Genomic DNA, 19,741 nt, shown 5'->3' on the forward strand with positions numbered 1-19,741 from the left:
TCCACTGCTACCCAATGCAACTGTTGTTTTGTCAAACATGTTAATCATCAGACAGGAAATAAGCAAACACCAAAAATAAAATCACACGTGTAGCCCCGTTTTGATTTTGACAAACGCTTATCAGTTAAATTTTCTAAGCACAAACGGACATTTGGAAAAACAGAAAAATGGGTTCAAATATCAAATTTTTCATTTTTTTTTCCACCATGACAAATTAAAATTTTTTTATCTTTCACCTGTTTTTTCAATTTTCTGTTTTTTATTCAGAAGATCAGAAATTGAGAAAATTAGGCGGAACGAGGGAGAGAATACCATTGCAGTTTTGAATAATTAGAGCCCAGACACAATTTTGTAATTTTCTAAATTTCTGATCCTCTGAATGAAAACAGAAAAATGGAAAAACAGGTTGAAGATCCAATTTTTTAATTTGTCAAGGTGGAAAAAAAAATGAAAAATTGGATATTGGAACCCATTTTTCTGTTTTTCCAAATGTCCGTTTGTGCTTAGAAAATTGAACTGATAAGCGTTACACTGACCAATTTGCACTCAAAATACTGTATGTAAAATGTGTGGTGACAGCATTGCTCTGTTCACCAACAAGTAGTTGAGCTAAAGTAGATGTGAAATGGAAGTTTCTAGTCTAGTTTCTAGGTCATTTTGATGATTTCAGATGGTCATTTGGTTTCATGGAACAGTCCTAGTGTGCATTTTTATCCTATATCAGTAATATATGTATATACATATATATATATATATATATATATATATATATATATATATATATATATATATATATATATATATATATATTTAAAGACTTTCTAATAGGTTTTTGCTGAAACTTTCCTCTTAATTCCCTGAATTGTAGCTCTAGGGATTTCTTTTAACACTCAAAATATTATGTTGGACTTTAATCAATGGAAAAACAGAACAGACTTTTATTTATAGTATACACATACAGTAAAACTAAATGTCAACATGCAATGGTGGCATTTACATCAATATGCATATCTAATTGAATGCTTGTGATGTCTCATTGGAGAGATTTCTGAGTCTATTTGATGCATCTTTGATGTTTAAGATTCTTGGTGCAGCTGCAGTCGCCATGTTCATCCCTGCAGGTCCAAATGGAGATGAAGCTGGAAGATAAATTGTCTGACATGTTGACAGCACCGGTTGTAATATCTTTTCTGAACGGTGTTATTTGTTGTTTCATCAATGCATTTCTCTTCCGCATCCTCATGCATGCCTCTTTGCTGTCTGTCTTTTCTTGAATGTAGGCTTTTCTCGTGTTTTCGATCTCCTCCTTTTCCAACTCAATGCCTTCCTCTCCTCACACATCACATATTTTTCAGTGTGAAAAGCCTTTCTGCTCATACATATTTCCTTAAGTTCTTTATTGAAAGTTGTTCTTTCAACTTTTCTGCATTTTCCTTCTCTGCGATTTTGTCTTGAGTTCTTTCTTAAAGATTTTTCTTTCATTTTGTATGTTGTCCTTCTCCAACTGAAAATCATCTCTCATCTTCTGGATAACTGTCTTTTCTTGAATATATGCCTTCCTCATCATTGCCATCTCTTCTTTTTCTATCCTGAAGGATTCCCTGTCATCAGCCATGGCATCATTTTCAGCATCAAAGGCCTTCCTTTTCATACGTTGTACCCTGAGTTCTTTGTTGAAGGTTTCTCTTTCTTTTTCTATGTTCTCCTTCTCTAATTGGAAACCATCTCTCATCCTTTCGATGTCTGACGTTTCTTGAATGTAGGCCTTTCTCACCATGGCCATCTCTTTCTTTTCTATCTTGAAGACTTTCCTTTTCTCACAAATACCATTTTTCTCTGCAATAAAGGCCTTTCTTCTCCGAGATTTTGTCTTGAGTTCTTTCTTAAAAGTTTTTCTCTCATTTTCTATGTTGTCCTTCTCCAACTGGAAAGCATCTCTCATCCTCTGGATGTTTGGCTTTTCTTGAATGTAGGCCTCTCCCACCATGGTCATTCCTTCCTTTTCTATCTTGAAGACCTTGCTTTCCTAACAAAAAGCAGTTTTTGCTGCTTAAGGCCTTCCAACTCCAAGATTTTGCCTTGAGTTTTTTCTTGAAAGCTCATTTTGCATGTTCGCCTTCTCCAACGGAAAGGCATTCCTCATCTCAGTCATTTGAGCACACTCTCTTTGAAAGGCCTCTCTCTCTCTCGTCAGTATTTGTTTTTCCATCTCCAGAGTCTCCTTCATCTTCTTTATGCTTGTCTCTTCACACAAAGGTTTTTTGGATTGGGCACCAAAAGTTTTTTGGATTGGGCCTCCATCTGCCCCTCCAGCATGTTTTTCTCCAGATTGAGATAAAAACATCTTACTATTTTACACAAAATAATCCACTCATCTTTGGTGTTCTGGGTTTGATGCAAAAACTGGCTCTGCATAACTCTGACAATCTCAGGCTCGATGTGATCATGTTCTTTACCATCATTGGTAAGGAGACAGTTAGCCTTGTCGTCCCGAAGGATCTTGTTTCTCTTAGGGCCGTTATATACTAGACGCAGCCAAGGTGGGGCGCAACATCGTGACGTCAAAATGACGTAATATCCGTCCGGCGCGTCCGATTTATGGCGCGCGAGCCGAGGTTACGCACTGCTCTTTTTTTTTTCTCAGCGGCACACGATAAAGCGGAAACAGGAGGCCTGAATGAGTCTCCGACAACCGGATGCCAGGACTCTCAGAGTGACTGGAAGTCTCTCTGGTAAACTTACTCCCTTTCAAATGTTGCCTGATTTGTAAGGAACATGCATTTGTGGGATGAGTAGCAGCACTGAGTATGTGGGTTGCGCCGATGAAAACTTTGCCAAATCTTCTCTGCCATTGCCAAACATAAGCAGCTATGCTGATTGCTGCACCGATAGAGTAACACCTTTTGGTGGAGGCAGTGTGATGGTGTGGGGCGGCATCTCCCTCACTGGAAAAACAAGGCTTCATTGGTCATCATTGGAGGCAATCTCAATGCAGAGAGATATAGAGATGAGATTCTGCAACCAGTGGCAATCCCATATCTCCACAGTCTGGGACCAAACTCTATGCTCCCAGATGACAACGCTCGCTCCCACAGGGCAGGGTTTATCAGAGACTACCTCCAGAATGTGGGAGTGGAGAGGATGGAATGGCCTGCCAGCAGTCCTGACCTCAACCCCATTGAACACTTTTGGGATCAGCTTGGGCGTGCTGTTTGTGCCAGAGTGACCAACACAACCATGTTGGCTGACTTGCGACAAATGCTGGTTGAAGAATGGGATGCCATCCCACAGCAGTGTGTGACCAGGCTGGTGACCAGCATGAGGAGGAGGTGCCAGGCTGTTGTGGCTGTGTATGGTTTTTCCACATGCTACTGAGGCTCCTGTCTGTTTGTTTCTGCAAACTTCAATCATCCAATCCACCAAACACCTAACGAGTTAATGGCAGAATAAGCCATGTGGCATTGGCAGAGAAGATTTGGCAAATTTTTCATGAGCGCAACCCACATACTCAGCGCTGCTGCTCATCACACAAATGCATGTTCCTTACAAATGAGGCACCATTTAAAAGGGAACTAAACAGGCTTTCCAACAGTATAAGATGTATTGCCAAAAAGCATTGTTACCACAGAGAAATAATCTACCAAACACAAATTTCCTTACTTTTTGTGCTAAATTTATTATATTATATTTTACAATCCATTACCAACAGCAACCATCTAGTCTCTTTTTTTAATTATTAATAATGTGTTTCTTAAAGGGTGATAAAGAGCTGCAGTTTGATTCCCTTTCCACACTATAGGCCTACTACTCCACTACTCAGCTATATTTTATCTGCTTCAGCTGTTTGTCAGTTTCAGCTGTACTTTGTTAGCTTCATGCTAACATAATCATGCTAACATATTAATGTTAGAAAGAGTTGTGGAGGGTTGTATTGTATCTACCTGCACCCAGAGATAACGGAGAGTAGCAGGTACATAATGGCCTCAAAACCTCTATTTAAAAGCCAATAGCCAAATGGTTATGTTGCATAACCGCAACATCCCTGGCTCGATTTCAGCTGTGGACCTTTGTTGCATGTTAATACCCTTATCTATCTTCCCTTCTTTCCTATCTACCTCTACGTATATTATCAGCTTTCCAGTAAAGGCAAACTGCCCAAAAATAACCTAAAAAAATAGAGGGGTCATACAACAGCAAGACACTGTAGTGTTGTTCACCTCAATGAGATCTTCAGTCACACATTTGGATTGTGAATTAGCAGAAACAAATCCTTTTGTCAACTGTCAACAGTTTTCAGAGGAAATCTGTCTTTAGCAGACAGTAGTTCCAATAAAAAGTGTCAAGATTGGATTACCCAGAGCAAGCAGGACATTGTTTCTGGAGGAAGATGTTGCTGTAGATTTTTCAAATGTATTTTTTCATTTTTCCATTCATCTCTGTTGTATTTGGGTGGTTTCAAGAAATCTGGCCAAATAATACTGAAATTAGCTGTATGGCTAGATACGTACCTCCAGAGGATGTGAGAACATGTGTTCTTTTTAATTTGGGTGGACCAACCCTGTGCTATGGCTAATCATTCTATGGTAATATTTCTAAACAGAAAAGTGCTGCTCTGGTGGCTCTTTTTCTAGGACACTATAACTTACAAATCTGTATACAAGGGGAAAGACAGGAATGTAGCTTGGAAGCATAACTTGTTTCCTTCCTGGTTTCATGCCATATAAATCATTGCATCCCAATTGTAAAATACATTGGCTGACCCTGCCTCTTTCCAGGACAGGATAAAGCTTTCCCTGAAACTTCCTGTATCTAAATATCAAGGTACATTTTCCCCAATTAAGGGGGACTTTTGTGATATGACAAAACATTCCAGATACAGAAAAGCAAATATGGGTTGAGGATCAGCTGAATGTGGGTCAGCAGAGAAGCTTATGAAAGTTATTTTAATGGACTGTTGTTGCTTTTATGATACAATAGGATGAGGTTTAGCTTAGATTATTTAAAAGTCGATTGAGTGGCTGACCTTCAACTCATAAAATGATCAGCTCTGAATGAGCCAACCAAACACAGTTCATAGAGCTATTAATCTCTTTACTGTAATATGTTCTCCCACTGATGAAAAGAGTAAATCTTCATGTTGCAATTTTGTATTCTTTGACTAGTAAATCATACCTTTCTACCCTGGTAATGTGTTGTTTTCGATGTTTTGAGTAATTTATTTTTTCAGTTTTCTTTTCACGGTACTGACTTTTTATTTATTTTTATTTTTACATAGTGATTAAAGAGCTTGCTTCCTTTAGCTTTACTCACCTTTAACATGTATAGCGGTTTCTACAAATTACTTTAAGTGTCAAGTGACGACTTTATGTACATACAAATGAGAGCACTTCAGTGAAACCCCACACTTATATCGGCTAGACTTCTCTGACTTTGAAGTTTGAAGGGTCTGTTGCCCCCATCCATGTTTGAAGTGTGGAACTTCTCAACAGTTAAGAGCCCCTCGTTTAGCCCCTCTTTGGTGCAGCAATCACTTCTTTAATACAGCGAGTGATACTTTACATGCTGGAGAAATGACTCCCAGACTGGTGGGCTGATGAGTCACAGATATACCAGTGCTAAGCACTTTTGAAACGATTGTAGTGCACCTCTGCAGAGACTACCTTAATTTGCAGCATGTATCTCTCATTGGTGCCTTATTTTCGACCTCGAGAGAGTATGAGGATTTGTATCTTTTCTTAGGGGCCTCTCCACGGACAGTCACCATAACTTATAGCATGGCACTATGATGTCATTGCTGTAGTTTGAGCCCAACATTGATCCTAATAGTTAGAGGCTGAATTTAACCAAAAATAATGAGGTCTTTAAATGAAAAACAAAATTGCACATGCTACGTTTGTCTGGGCTTTTTCAGTCTTACGTATCACAACGCAGAACAGTGGGAGCTCTGTTCGAGCCCTTGGTCTACGAGACCATGACCAATGCATAATGATGCATTTATTTATTTATTTTTTCATTTTTGGTTCCTTTTTTTCCCCTTTCGCTGGGGGGGTAGGGGTGTGGGAGGTGCACATGCAGAGCCGGTTGTGGTGTGGTTTTGGCATACATGTGTTATTCATGTTCAAACATTGTGGTCGTCTCAATCCATATTCATGCTTTTAAAAAGACTGGCTGTGTGCATGGAAGTATAGTATCCCCTATCATGTTCCCTCCCTATAGCAACCACAGACAGAGAGATTTGATTACGTCTGCTTGGGCTGCATCAGGCATTTGTGTGTATGTTTGTGTGTGCATGTCTATACAGAAGGATGCCCTTTACACATGGGTCTCTTGTTTATTATAACTATAGTGTCTAGCAGGTCTCCCCTAGGCTTTCTCAGGGGAACCCAGCTCTGTTTCAGAGCACCCTTTGGCAGACTCTTTCAGCACAAACTCTGTCTTGGTGTCATCGGCACAGCAAGACCTTTGATTGTGAAGAAAAGAGAGAGAGAGACAGAGAGAGAGAGAGAGAGAGATAAATAGAGATGTTTCCTGGCCTTCTACATTTCCTCTGTTTCCTCCCCCTATTTTGATCTCTCTCTGTGGAGCAATTGCTCTTCTGTCCTCCATTTTTCATAATTTTATGAGTTTTCATTATTGTTGAAATACACTCAATGTTCATGTCCCTTGTTGAATTAATGCATGCATACAGCCTAATGACCAAATTCTGTTTGGTTGCCCAGCTGTTTGTCGTATTAATTTGAGCAAACTGCTGTACAGTGCTGTACCCATTCAAGGATATGCTGACCATGTTTTCCTAAAAAAAAACTGTGGTGTTTCTTTCTTTTTTCTCCCTCCTCCTACATGTTTTTTACACACCGCCCCAAAATAACACTGGCACTTTTGAGATTGATGCATATGGATAGCGAGGGGAGGTGCTGCATGTTGATAGAAAGGAAAATATTAGTCCAGCATTAGCAAAACCAAACATTTCTTTATACTTTTGTCCAGATGTGTATGACAGACAATGATCTCTTTCTACAATTTTAAACTACTTCCTAAAACAGTCATATAATAATAAGTGTTGGCACCTAAAAATGTCATTATGTCCAATGACACACCCTGACAAAGGCTTGGTAACAAACCTCAATATATTTTGATTACCGACTAAAATGTGAGAACAAGGTAGGAGTATCGAAAACTGTGAGTGCCCCAAGTTGGAATCAAATGCTTCGTCAGATTCTTAGTCTTGTTTACTTAATCTTTGGTCAGATGTTTCCAGATCCGAATCAGGAAACTGCTAATTTTAGAATGTGTTTTGTCTAGGGATGCACCAAATCCAGATTTTTGGGGTTTGACCGAATACCGAACCCACTGGTTAAGATTCTGCCAAATCCAAAACCAAATCCTACTCCCATTGTCAGTCCATTAACAGAGTAAACACACAAACAACGTACACAGCTGTGTATTTTTCATTTTATTTTATTTTAACTGTAAAAAAAAAAATTACCATAGGCCTATGTTTACCCAAGATCTAATCAATATCCAAAATATTACCAGCAATGCTGGTAATGGTTGTCTGGTTAACACACGTTTTTAGCTGTGACTGTCCTTCCTTTGCCGTACCTGAAATTGCTGCATTTTGGCTGCTGTCTGTAGAATCCTTCATGCACAACTCGTATTCTTTCGGATGTTTCATATGAAAATTTGTTTTAACAGCCGCGATGTTGTGTATGTATGTATGTATGTATGTATGTATGTATGTATGTATGCTTAGGGTCCTTGCTACCACGAGACAAATCGGTATTGCAAATTGAACATGTAGCTCGACTTGAATCGCCTTCTTTTGACTGAAAGTACTGCCAAGCAACACTTTTTCTGCTCACCTGTTCCATTTTCACTTTCTCACAGCCTACTGCATTGAATGGTCCACCTATGTAAACACCTTCCTGTAATCAATGGCGGCGTCATTACGTCGACCAGCATAGTAGTGCAAGTGTAGGTGTAGGGTTCGATATAGTGCAAGTGTAGGGTTCGATATAGTGGAAAAAAAATTCTAAGTTTTCGGCAGAAACCGAACCCCGTCAAAAAGCCCAATATTCGGCCGAATCCTGGATTCGGTGCATCCATGGTTTTGTCTATCTAAGTTTTATACTGATACTTCAGTTAAGACAGCAATGAATACTGATGCACTTAGAAGTGTGGCACATTTTTTTAAATGAAAAAAGGGGTTTATATTCCTCAAACTAAGGTATTGAAAAAGGTATTGATACTGAAACTCAAGTATATCGTTTCAGCATTTGTATTGAAACATAGACAGAGGTGCATAGCTTGATACCATTACTTAATATACTGTAAATACTTAGCATAAATAATGTTTGTTGCATGAAGCTGTCACCTGACTTCATGTAATTAAGTTGCAGAAATCAAAACAGTGAATGACAAATATACTGTACCTTACCTAGGTATACTGTATTGTACACTATAAGTATTCCAGGTCCTTGGGTAACTCTTTACTGTATGTGTATGTTCCTACATGTGAGCGTGTGTGGGATCTTGATATATCTTGTGATGAGGCCACCAGTGCCTTTCTTCCTAATGGATTCCATCTGACCAATCACATTGCAGAGACATGGCTACAGATAAGCCCGTTGGAGCTGGGGAGGTTCCGGTAAACAGCCTGTGATAGGGCCCCCTGTATTCCCCTTCTGCTCCTATCAGCAATCAGCCGGGGTTAATGGTGAGAGCCTGAGGCTGGCTGATTGGAGCCAGGCTACACATCAGTCAAGACAAACCCTGTGTTGGGCCATATGTCAGGCTCCAACTATTCAAGTCCGTCTTCTTCCTGACCACAACACATGCATTGCAGTTGAAGAAATCAGACGTGTTTGATTACTCTCCGACTTGATGAAGAACTTAAACCTTACTGTATCCTGATAATGACAAAAGCCATAACTCAGGCTGACCTGTTTCGACCTAACCTGTTGGCAGTCAAGTGTTAGTATTTTATACTTTAAGACCTGAGGCAGGCACTTCAGTTTCTGTTTAAAGTGGGTCAGTTTGACCCTCTGTCTCTCACTTGAACCGTATGACTATATGATGTATTTGACCTGTCTGACCAGATCACTGTAAAGTGTGCCGAGGTCAGAAGCTACACGTTAACACACAGCTGCTGTGGTCCACCGGGTGGCCACATATGACATTCTTCTTTCTTTCTTTCTTTCTTTCTTTCTTTCTTTCTTTCTTTCTTTCTTTCTTTCTTTCAGATCAAAGGGCTCCCATTCCCTCTCTCCAAAGAGGAGAAAAAGAAAAGAATTAATACTAATGGTGCTGGGAACAGAGGAATAAAGCGTCAGGGTAATTACCCAGCAATCACTGCAGCATTCCGCAGCTGAGGGGGGCAGAGATAGGGTCTTGAGCCTAAAGAGCATGGATGTGGATCAACTTGGCCGGCACACACACAGACACACTCACGCTCACGTACAGCCGAGCTTGCACAAGTGCAATCTGTCTTCATCGAACAGCTCTGGGGTCTACAGGAGTCTCTCCCTGCTCATTTTGCTCTGTGGTCGACCAGGAGAAATCACTATGAAAACAACACTCGCTTCGTCTTTCTAGCTGTTTCTCTGTCATTCTCCATGTGTGTCTGCATCTCGTGTGTGTAAGTGTATATATGTGTGTGTTAATGTGTCTGTGTTTGTGTCTATTTGATATGTATGAATGCAGTGGAGGGTCTCTGTGTGAATGACTTTCTGGAGGAATGTGTGGGGAGAGGGGGAGGATGTCTGCTTGTCATATGTGTAAGTGCTATATGCAGCCCCCATCGCCTGAACCTGGCACGACATTCATGATAATAATCACAGCCTGATTGTGTGTGTGTGTGTGTGTGTGTGTGTGTGTGTGTGTGTGTGTGTGTGTATTCCTGTATGTATGTTCAGTACTGTATGTTCAGAATAAGCCACAACGGACATCCAGAATTAGATAAGTGGGTATGGTTTGTGTGTTCATATGCAAATGTGTTTATGCACATACACAAACAGTAGGCCTCATTTTTCAATCAAATTAGGATTAATCATAGTTTTGGGAGTTTTTTTGTTTGAGTTTTTCAGACACTGGACAAACGTTTTTTGATTAACCCTAATTTAACGTGGATGGCTCCATACAATGCTCTTCACAAGTAAAATAAATGAGCATTTCACTACTTTCAGTGAATTTGGGTGTTTTGTTTAAATTTATAGCAAAAACAAAATGATAAAAGAACATTGAAAAGAGTGAAAGAAATTTTGAAAAAGTGACAAAAACATCAGGGAAAAGCAACATGAGCGACGAAAAAGACAAAAAGTTGCATGGTCGACGGGGTGACAGCACAAAGGTTAAAGGAACAATTAAACTGTCTTTTTGAACAGTTTTGTTCTCTAGTTGGGTCCTAAAGAAAAATGAAAAGAAGAAGTACAGCTTGTGGAAATAACTCAAGTAGCTCACACTGCCTCTAAACATATGTATGTATATGTACTCAGTACTAAAAACAGCCAATAATGGTTTAATGCAAACACAGATGATGAGACAGTTGTGTGAGTAAAATAATAATTGTTACTTCTTGCTTTTTGAGTAGCCTGTTTATTTTTTTTGATGACTACAGGTAAGAGCTTTTTTTCTGAGCAGCTGCCCAGTTGAACTCATGCAGAAGGTGACTGTAATGTGCTTTTAGCTTATGCACAAAATTACAATATTAAAAGATTTCAGTTCACCCTTGCCTACTCACCACCTTGCTGATGATAGCAGCTGCACTTATCTGTTTAGAAGATCTTATGTGCAATTTCTTGGCCCCCTCCTGTAATTTTGTCTATCTTTGTGGGTGTTCTGTTGTCCCATATATCTTAATTTATAATTCACTTCCAATTTAGGATTGATTGGGATTCATTCTTGTATGCATGCTGACAACCTCATGTATTTGAACAAATACAAGGAACGTTGACAAGAAACCCAGAACACATTTATGAATATTGATAAATTAGGCTTATCGTGTGTGTGTGTGTGTGTGTGTGTGTGTGTGTGTGTGTGTGTGTTGCTGATGGACACAGAGCACCTTTGTATTTCTAAATAGGCAATGGTGATTTAGAGCAGAATGAATGTTCGTGGAATGGAGAGGAAGATGCTGTGAGAGTCACAGGCCTCAGTCATAATCGTAGTGAGACCCATAGAAAATTCTGTCTCTTTCGTTTGCTCCTAGTTCCAGCTTGACAAAACCTTTTTTTCTTTCTTGGCTGTAGGGTAGGCAAGGACCTGCCTATTTGGCTTGTCAAAACTGGATCCTGCTTCTGCATGGTCCCTTTTTGGTTTTTGGGCAAAATAGATTTGGTAGAGAACATCACAGCAGATATAGAGAGACATGCAGGCCCGCTGGCACAAATGCAGGTACACAGTGGCACAACATGTTTTTGTGCAATAGTGCCCAGCCCTCTTCTGCAAGCGAGTGTTGGCCAACAGATAAAAAAAGCACGTAAAACCTTTTTTTTTTTTCATCAGGGGGAAATTCTTTTGCTCTCTTTAACACTATAGTTTGGAAAGAAAAGTCCCCTGACAGAAATAAAGAATGACCACTACTTTTCCCTGTTTAAAAAAGTGTGGATGATTTTGAACCTGAGCATCATGGTTCTTTACCCTCCCTTCTCTTCCTCCCTCTCTCGGGCACCACTCGTCTTATGAAGTCATTTTGCTCCGTCGTTCTGGTCGATAACAGATGAGTAATGACTCCTTGAACAAAGCAGCATGACATCAGGAAGGTCATTCGAGGGGAATAGGGGAGAGGTGTCATTTTCTGCTTTAAGGGTCTTTGTGTCACGTTGCCCCCTTACATTCCCAGCCAGTTGACTCAGCGGTCTGTAGAGATCTGGTGGGGACCTCTCCGCTATGAGTAAATGGTTGCAGATCCCTTTTGTAGCTAACCCTAGTTGTTTCCTAACAATTTTATGTTAAGCTGCTACTTTTATTCAAGGTTTTAACTTATAATAAGGTAGTGTGTAGAAAGTGAGTGTTTTGCTCAATGGTGCAACTAAAGTCTGGGTTCAGAGAGAGCAGTATCTCTTCTGTGTTTCCTTGCTCTGTAAAATGAAGATGTGAAGTGTCACATCTCATAAATATGGAGTTCACTTATTCAAGGAAATTTGGGAATTTGTGTCTCCTCTGTGGTTGTGTACCACTATGATGTCCTGACACAACAGATACAAGAAAGACAACATTATAACATAAAAACAACATTTTAACATTTTAAATGAATTCCGGAGTTAACATACAGTAAGTGGATAAATAGGCCTGTTGCAGAAAATTGCCACATGGAGGCGCCAGCTTACACATTATCAGTGTTTTCTCGGTCGGCCAGTGTTGCCTGTGTTGCTCTGCTTCACAGGCAGAGAAGGGGTAGTGGTGGGACAGGGGTTAAATGAAGTGCAAGCACACCCTCCTCACATTAAAAAGGTCACTATCTTCCCTGAGCTTTATGACCAAACTGTGTTTCTCTTTGAAAAGCCACATCTGAGTGCTCAGCAGCGGGAGGAAGTCCTCTATTAATCTGGTAATCAACAAGCTCTGATGGCAGGAGATGGGAACGGTATGCAGGTGTACATGTTTGAGTATACTGTAAAACACACATAAATAAACACACACAATGTTATATGTGCATGCTTTACTAGGCTTGCAGCGCATGTGATTGTGGAGTACCTGAAGTAGCAGTATGATATTTCCAGTATGTAGTCTTTCATCGTGGTCCTGTCTGACTGTGACCTAGATTTCTCTGGGGAAGTACACACTGTGTTACTACATAATGTTTAGTTTGCGGTTAATGTCCCTCTGTGTATTTGTGTGTGTGTGTGTGTGTGTGTGTATGTGTATGTGTATGTGTGTGTGTACATATCAGTGCCAGGATCTTTGGGTTTTACAACTGTCCCTGTCATATTTTCAGAGGCGTTGACAAGCACAGAGAAATGAGTTATTTCACAGAAAGAGCGACCAATTATTGTTTGGTATTTTTATTGGTCCAAAAGAGTTTTAAAAATACCAACGATTGTATTTTTATGGTGGTCACGCTCCACGCTGGTCTCCTTTTTGTTGTGCAGAAATGATTCCTCTGGAGGCCACCGAGTTCTAGTTTTTAGTTTGGATGAAAGACAGACGGGTCGACCGGGTTTGTGGTTCTGCTCTGGAGCGAGCTGCTTTTAGATCATGATTTTTTGCCAGAGACACATGGCCTGATACTGTTTTACTAACTTCTCTCTCATAACATTAGAACTCAGCTTTTCATAATCATGATCATACTCTACAGACTGCAACACCAAAGCAACGCCAAGGCTCTGAATTTCAAAGCCCACTAAACAGAATCAAAACGGTTTTGTCGACATCTATTAACTTTTTAACTTTACAGTTATTGTTTGAGACTTAAAATTTCCCACTCACTTTAAATATTTGTCACTCATTTGAAAATGAAGTAATGCCATAATTCATGATGTTTTGTTTCACTGATGACAATATCACAGCCTACTTTTAACCCACTAGTTTCACCAACGATTTGTTATAAAAGTTGTATAAGTTATACGACTGTAGCCAGCACAACCAAGTTTATAATCGTTCATTTGTAAACCATGTTCAGTATATTTTTCATGTTGCAGTACTGCCCCTCTCTGCGTCTTTTATTTTTTTACATAATTGTGTCAATGATTAGTCGATTACAGTAATCAACTACTATGTTGCAAAAGTCAATGTCATGTGCAAAGTCAGGGTCAGTAAAAGGTAACCGCGCATCAACACATTTAAGGTGTATCTGGTCGCGTCCTATCAGCTTGCTGATAAAGTTATCAGAGTCAAAACAGTATGGATGTAAACAGTGGGGAGCCATGTGTGTGGGAGATGACTGAGTCAGACGTCATGGCTTCTCAGGAGGATACAATTCAACTCAATGAGACAGACAGTCCACACCGCAATGCCTGGCCCGTAGAGTCATGGTAGTTGCCTATCGTAGGTGGTCTGCTTCAGTGGGAGGTGTGTGTGGTTGGAGAGTGGGATGACATATGCACAGCGGTTTAATGATAAAAGCCTGTGTGTGTGTGTGTGTGTGTGTGTGTGTGTGAGAGAGAGAGAGAGAGAGAGAGAGAGAGAGAGAGATGCGGGAGTATAGTTTGAGGTAGCCTCATACACAGAGAGATAAAATGAATGGCTGCTGTTCTCATCATAAGAGTCAAGCTACTGGTTAGGAGGCCCCCCTCTCCCAGACATATGGCTGACCTGTACCTCGCCTGTCGACAAAATGCATTTCTCTTCGGAGAGTATGTTTTGACTTTGAGAATTCTGACAGAATTCCTTGCCCTCTTTCCCATATCCATGACTCTCGTGACTCCTCAAACGCTGATACGAAACGTTTAAGTTATGTCCAAAGTTTTATCTGCACAATTTCACAGAAAGCAGCGCGACATGGCTAAATATTTCATTGAGGGGTTGTTATTTTGTGCGACCAGGCCAAAGCAAACTTAAGCCTGGTAAAGAATGTAATCATTTATCTAAGACCAGGAGCGACTTGCTCAATTTGACCTGAAATAGGGCTCTGTGGTGCCCATTGGGACAGGGAGCTAGGGTGTGCATGAGTGCATATGTATATGTTTTTCCGTGCATAGTTAGGAGAACAAGGTATGTCAAAGCTACCGAGCTGCTACATCTAGAGGCCAAGGCCAGATATTTGGTTTGTTTGTACTTCCTCTTGTGTTTACTGCATGTGGAGATAAGCATGTTCCAGCGTCAGTCTTGTTTAATCTGTGAGCAATCACTGGTGCTTCATGATGATTTAGCTTTGGTGCTCAAGTGCCTACGTCTCTTGGAAAATAAGTGAAAAGTACCTCTTCAGCCCACTCACTTAAATAAGAGAATAAACGAGGAAAACCATATCAACCTCGCCTCTTTCTTTCTCACAGTGTCCACCCTAAAACCCGATCTAACACACCCATGGCAATCATACATTGCTGGGAATTGTATCTATCTTTGGTAGTGTGAGGCTTTCCCATCATTCCCTGAAGGGTTTAATGTCCCTATCACTTGTGGACTGACCTACCAGAGCCTTTAGCTTGGCTGTATAATGACTGTCATTAACCTATCAAGATCTGCCGAAGGGTCCTGACTGCTTTTTCCCACCCCCTCCTGCCACTTTCCCTCCATTGCCAAAACCAAGTTGGCTCCTTTGAATCCTTGCTCTTGGGAGCAGAGAACACCAAAGTCTACAGTCTAATTGGATTCATTTGTAAAATAACTGTGGAGATTTGGACATTATCTACTGTATCTATGTACCCATGACTAGAATGCAAAGTACCCCCCCCCCACACACACACACACACACACACACACACAGGACATTTTTTACCCTGTCACCATCTTAGTTGAAATGCGGTCTCTGAAGTGCTTTTCTTGTTTTTTTTATTGGATTCTCATGTTCATTCAAATAAGAAATTCTTTTCAGTGTATGTGCCTTTCTTTTGCACAACACAGCCCCTAAACTGAGAAAGGACCACTTGGGTCAAATGTGATATTGTATTATATATCTGTCTGAAAACAACATAACCAAAAATGACGCTCTATGCCAGTGTTTACCAACCTGACGAGCCAGATGGTTTGTTACACAGAACCATCTGAGACATCACTGGAAACTGTTTAGAAAAGGGCAGACACTACCTGGCAGTTGATTGGATGAACCCACTGTCTATCACATCTGCCACTGTTGTTTCGAATGAACAGTCGCGACCATCACACACACCTTAGCTGCAAGTAGCTCCTCGCCAGACGCTGATTGGTTCAGTAAGCTGGTAGTTAATATGTAATGCATTACTTGAAGCCTGACCATGGATGTATTATATTAACTGGATACCAGATCCCAAAATGGCGCCTATTCAGTTCAATAGAGTTGCTTGCCTGGCGCATACGCCAAAAAAGTTTCTAAGCTTTTGTCTTTACTTCCGTGATGCGGCCCACTGAACATGTGCAGTAGTGTTTCTCCCACTAGCCCCACCGACGAGTCTCCGCTCGGCCCATAGAATTTAGATTGTGGTGATGTCACAGACTTTTAAATTGCTTTTTTTCGGCTAGAGGGAAGTTTTTTGAATAGAAAGAGACATAACCGACCTTGTTTGCAGTTCGAGGTGAGTGCACTTCCTGGGGGCCTGAGTCTGACTAGATGGATTGTCGTGTGATATGTGATCACGTATGCAAGGTAAAATTTATACTGTAGGTCTCGGGATCTCCGGGAGTCCATCCACTTTTCAAATTGAACTACTGTTTTTTTTAATTTATCAGGATGACATTAATTCAAATGTAAGAGTGTGCTTGTGAAGTCACCATGTCACCATGTCTTGTCACCAGATGTGCTATCCCTTTGTAACTAATTTGTAGATCTCTGGAGACTCATTGCATGGCACTGGGTTCTACCCCAGCTGCATCTGCTAGTGTTTTGTTTGGTACAGCTCTGAGCATTTTGTGTTTGTGTGTGTGTGCCTGTGTGTCTGAGTGTGCCTGTGCATGTGTCTGTGTGTGTTTGTTTGTGTTCTGTTTTTGCGGATGTTCATCAGATAAAGGTATTTGAACACCACAACTGGCTATTACACCACCACTTTAGCGACATGAGGTTAGCCACAGAAAGGCAGCTGCAGAGACACAGTCCTATAAGTCATTGGGCTGAATCGACTCTTAGTATAATGCTATTAAACTAGTACTAAGGCTGATTTGCTCACACCATCCAATGGCTGTGTTGTTTACACATGTCCACTAAGTCTATCTTCTTCTCTCTTCATGGATCCAACCATAATTGTCTTGACCCAAGCCTTACAGTGGATGCTTTCATTGCTGCTCATCTTTGAGATGCTGGGCCAGAATGGAAGACATTACAGCAGGAAATTGGAGAATGCAGCCAGAGGCTGAGCACACTATTCAGTGTCTAGATTCATCTTCTCGATGAATCAGCAGGCAATGGGATAACATTTTTTTTTGTGATGCTTCGGTACCGCAAGGTCTCCAGTCACGATAGTCCAGTTAAATGCTACTTAACCTTTCAGGTTCAGTCTAAACTTTTCTGCCTGTGACTCTTTTGATCTTTGATCAATATGCTGATAACCTCAGCTCCTCTCTTGTCTCTGTCTCTGTCCATTTTTCTCCAGATTGAGAACCTGTTGGAGCAGTTAAAGGATAAGGACAAACAGCTGGCTGGGTTGAGGGAAAGGGTCCAGGGCCTTCAAACAGACTCCAGCAACACAGACACAGCCCTGGCCACACTGGAAGAAGCCCTATCAGAAAAGGTACGGAACAGAGGGAGGAATGAAGGGAGGGTGAGGATGGCTTTGTTGAAAATGTTGCAGGTCAAGTAAAGCTGATAGCAACTGCTGGGAAGAGAGACTTGAGGTGGGGGTCGAGGTTGCTATGTTAGAATAGTTGCTGGATGGATGTTGTAAAAAATTATGCACACTATTATTGAAATACGCTGGTTTTAAGAAGACCATTTGATCACCACTTGGTTTGGAAGGATCTGAAAATGTTTGCCCATTGAGGCACACTGGTCTTTCTCTAAGATGGTATACAGCATCTGGCTTAATAAAGCTGCATGCTTTGCTATGACTCACTGCCATAATTTACTGACACAGCCTCTTGATTTATAGACCTTGGACCACACTAGATGTGTTCCTCTCTGAACACAGTAAGGGAGAGAATAAGAAGGGGGGTCTAAGGTGAACATAGACAGAGGATTAGTCCCTGTCTGTAACTGCGCTGAACATAGGGAGGGAATGATCTATAGAATTAGAGGAGGATAGAAGTTTTGAAAGGGGGAGGGATGGAGGGATGGAAAAGTGGAATGGCAGAAGAGTCACAGCCCTGATGGAAGAGGTGGCCTCAGAATTAAGGGAGGGAGAGGTCAAGGAATGTAAGGGTGGAGGCAGAGTAAAAAATGAGTAACTTCTGAAAAACATATGAAAGAAGAAGAGAAGGAGCAGAGCTAGCAAAATGAATACAGTTACAAAGGATCAGACTGGTATGGAAATATAGTAACACATAACACAGCCATGCACCTATAGAGGAACTATGACTGAGACAGTGTGGACACAATGTACTGTTAAGTCTCAATGGGATTTGTACAGTCCTGGTCCAATGTTAGGAAAATATCAGTATAATTGATTCTTAACTGGATTTACTGGCAAATAGTATAATGGGCACAGTAACCTACCATATACATCCATATACATTGGAAGATACATTGCAGCATAAAATCGCATAGCTTTACAACTGCCATGCAAATCAAGATGAACTAAGCAGAATAACTCCACCCTGGTGAGTGAATGGGCTGAATGTTGGTCGTATATCCAGGCTTTGTTGTTTTCTGGCAACATGAGAGAGCAGCTGGTCTCCATAAAGCCTCACCTTAACACCACTGAGCTAGCATGCTGCCACTAACACTAAAAGGTGAATAGTCTTGCTGGCCACTGTGGTGTTTTGTCTTTAGTAAAATGCAATGCATTTCATTGCACAGGTACATTTGCCTAATAAAACCGCATTGCATGATTTTGCAGTATTCCGGGTTAAATAAGTTACTTTTGAGAAACTGGATTTCTACACAAGCCTTTAGTGATGTGTTTTTCAATTTGCACTTGTTGTGGGTGCCAGTGATTTGTAATTGGAGAGAGGCTTGAACACAGGGTAGATTTGTTGTTATATACTGTACTGACAATGACCATGCAGATGTCAAATCTTAGTCTTGCAGTATATACAGTCTACGTTGAACTGACTTTCTTAATTTCAGAGTGACTTGATCTTGATTAGATTTGTTGCATGTTTGAAATTGTTGCTAGCACAGATTTGTTGGTACTACAGTCTTAAAAAATGATTGCTTTGGCGCTGCAGGCTAAAAAACGGTTTGCATTTACGTGTTTGTTTGTACTACAGGCTAAAAGATGGATGCTGGTTTACGTTTTGCTGGCACTGGCTGCTGCTTAAGAGTTTATAGAGCTCCCAGTTAGGACAGATGTGGAAGTCCAGCTGTTTGTCTTGGTTTTCAGGTGGCTGCCACATTTTTGTGTTCCAATGCGCACATAGTCTGTATGTATGTGTATGCCTATATATTTCTGTTTGCAACATTAGCTTGTGTTATTTGTGCTCTGACGTGTAGAGACTGAAGGAATAAGGTCAGTAGAAAATAGTCTACATGAGCTTCCATGACAAAATTTAAGTGGTGCTCCTGTCTGTTGGATCTGAATCGTGACGAGGATCCCCCACCCCCTGCCAAATAAACACATACTGAATATTAGATCTTAGTTAAATCAACAATACAAAATACCACATAAGGAGGAGGTTGGGGTGTTGGAAGGAGCTGCGGCAGCAAAAGGCATTGGCATGAGCGTGTTCATCAGAGTAACAGTGTAAGGTTATGATGTCCACACTGTATGCCTGCATGAATATGATTAGCTGTTACTAGCCACAGCTGGGAATGAGCCAATCATTGTGAAGCATATTGCAAACAGCTGATGCCAATCAGACAATACAAGCATGATTTCAGTGCTCTGCCTGAACTAGCACTATGCTTCATTACTGACATTTTGAAAGGCGGTGTTAAAACCAGGTAAAAGTTCAAACTATTTCAAACGTGAGCTTTGCAACGTAATGTTTTTTTCAGCTGTTCTGAACGGGAGATACATCATTAGTGCTGAGTCAGCTAACAATGGGCCTCATTCACCAACCATTCTTACGAAGAAATGTG

At 40.8% G+C, this 19,741-nt stretch overlaps 1 protein-coding gene across 1 annotated transcript in view; it reads left to right on the forward strand.

The window, feature by feature from the left end:
• The window catches only part of LOC114558521 (ERC protein 2), a 129,973-nt gene that overhangs the window by 41,261 nt on the left and 68,971 nt on the right, over positions 1 to 19,741 (forward strand). The window contains exon 10 of the mRNA XM_028582581.1: positions 17,157 to 17,294. Within this exon, the coding sequence (XP_028438382.1) occupies positions 17,157 to 17,294 (138 nt within the window). The remainder of the gene's footprint in view (positions 1 to 17,156; positions 17,295 to 19,741) is intronic.

The sequence above is a fragment of the Perca flavescens genome, chromosome 7 (assembly GCF_004354835.1).
Source record: "Perca flavescens isolate YP-PL-M2 chromosome 7, PFLA_1.0, whole genome shotgun sequence".
Classification (NCBI taxonomy): Eukaryota; Metazoa; Chordata; class Actinopteri; order Perciformes; family Percidae; genus Perca; species Perca flavescens.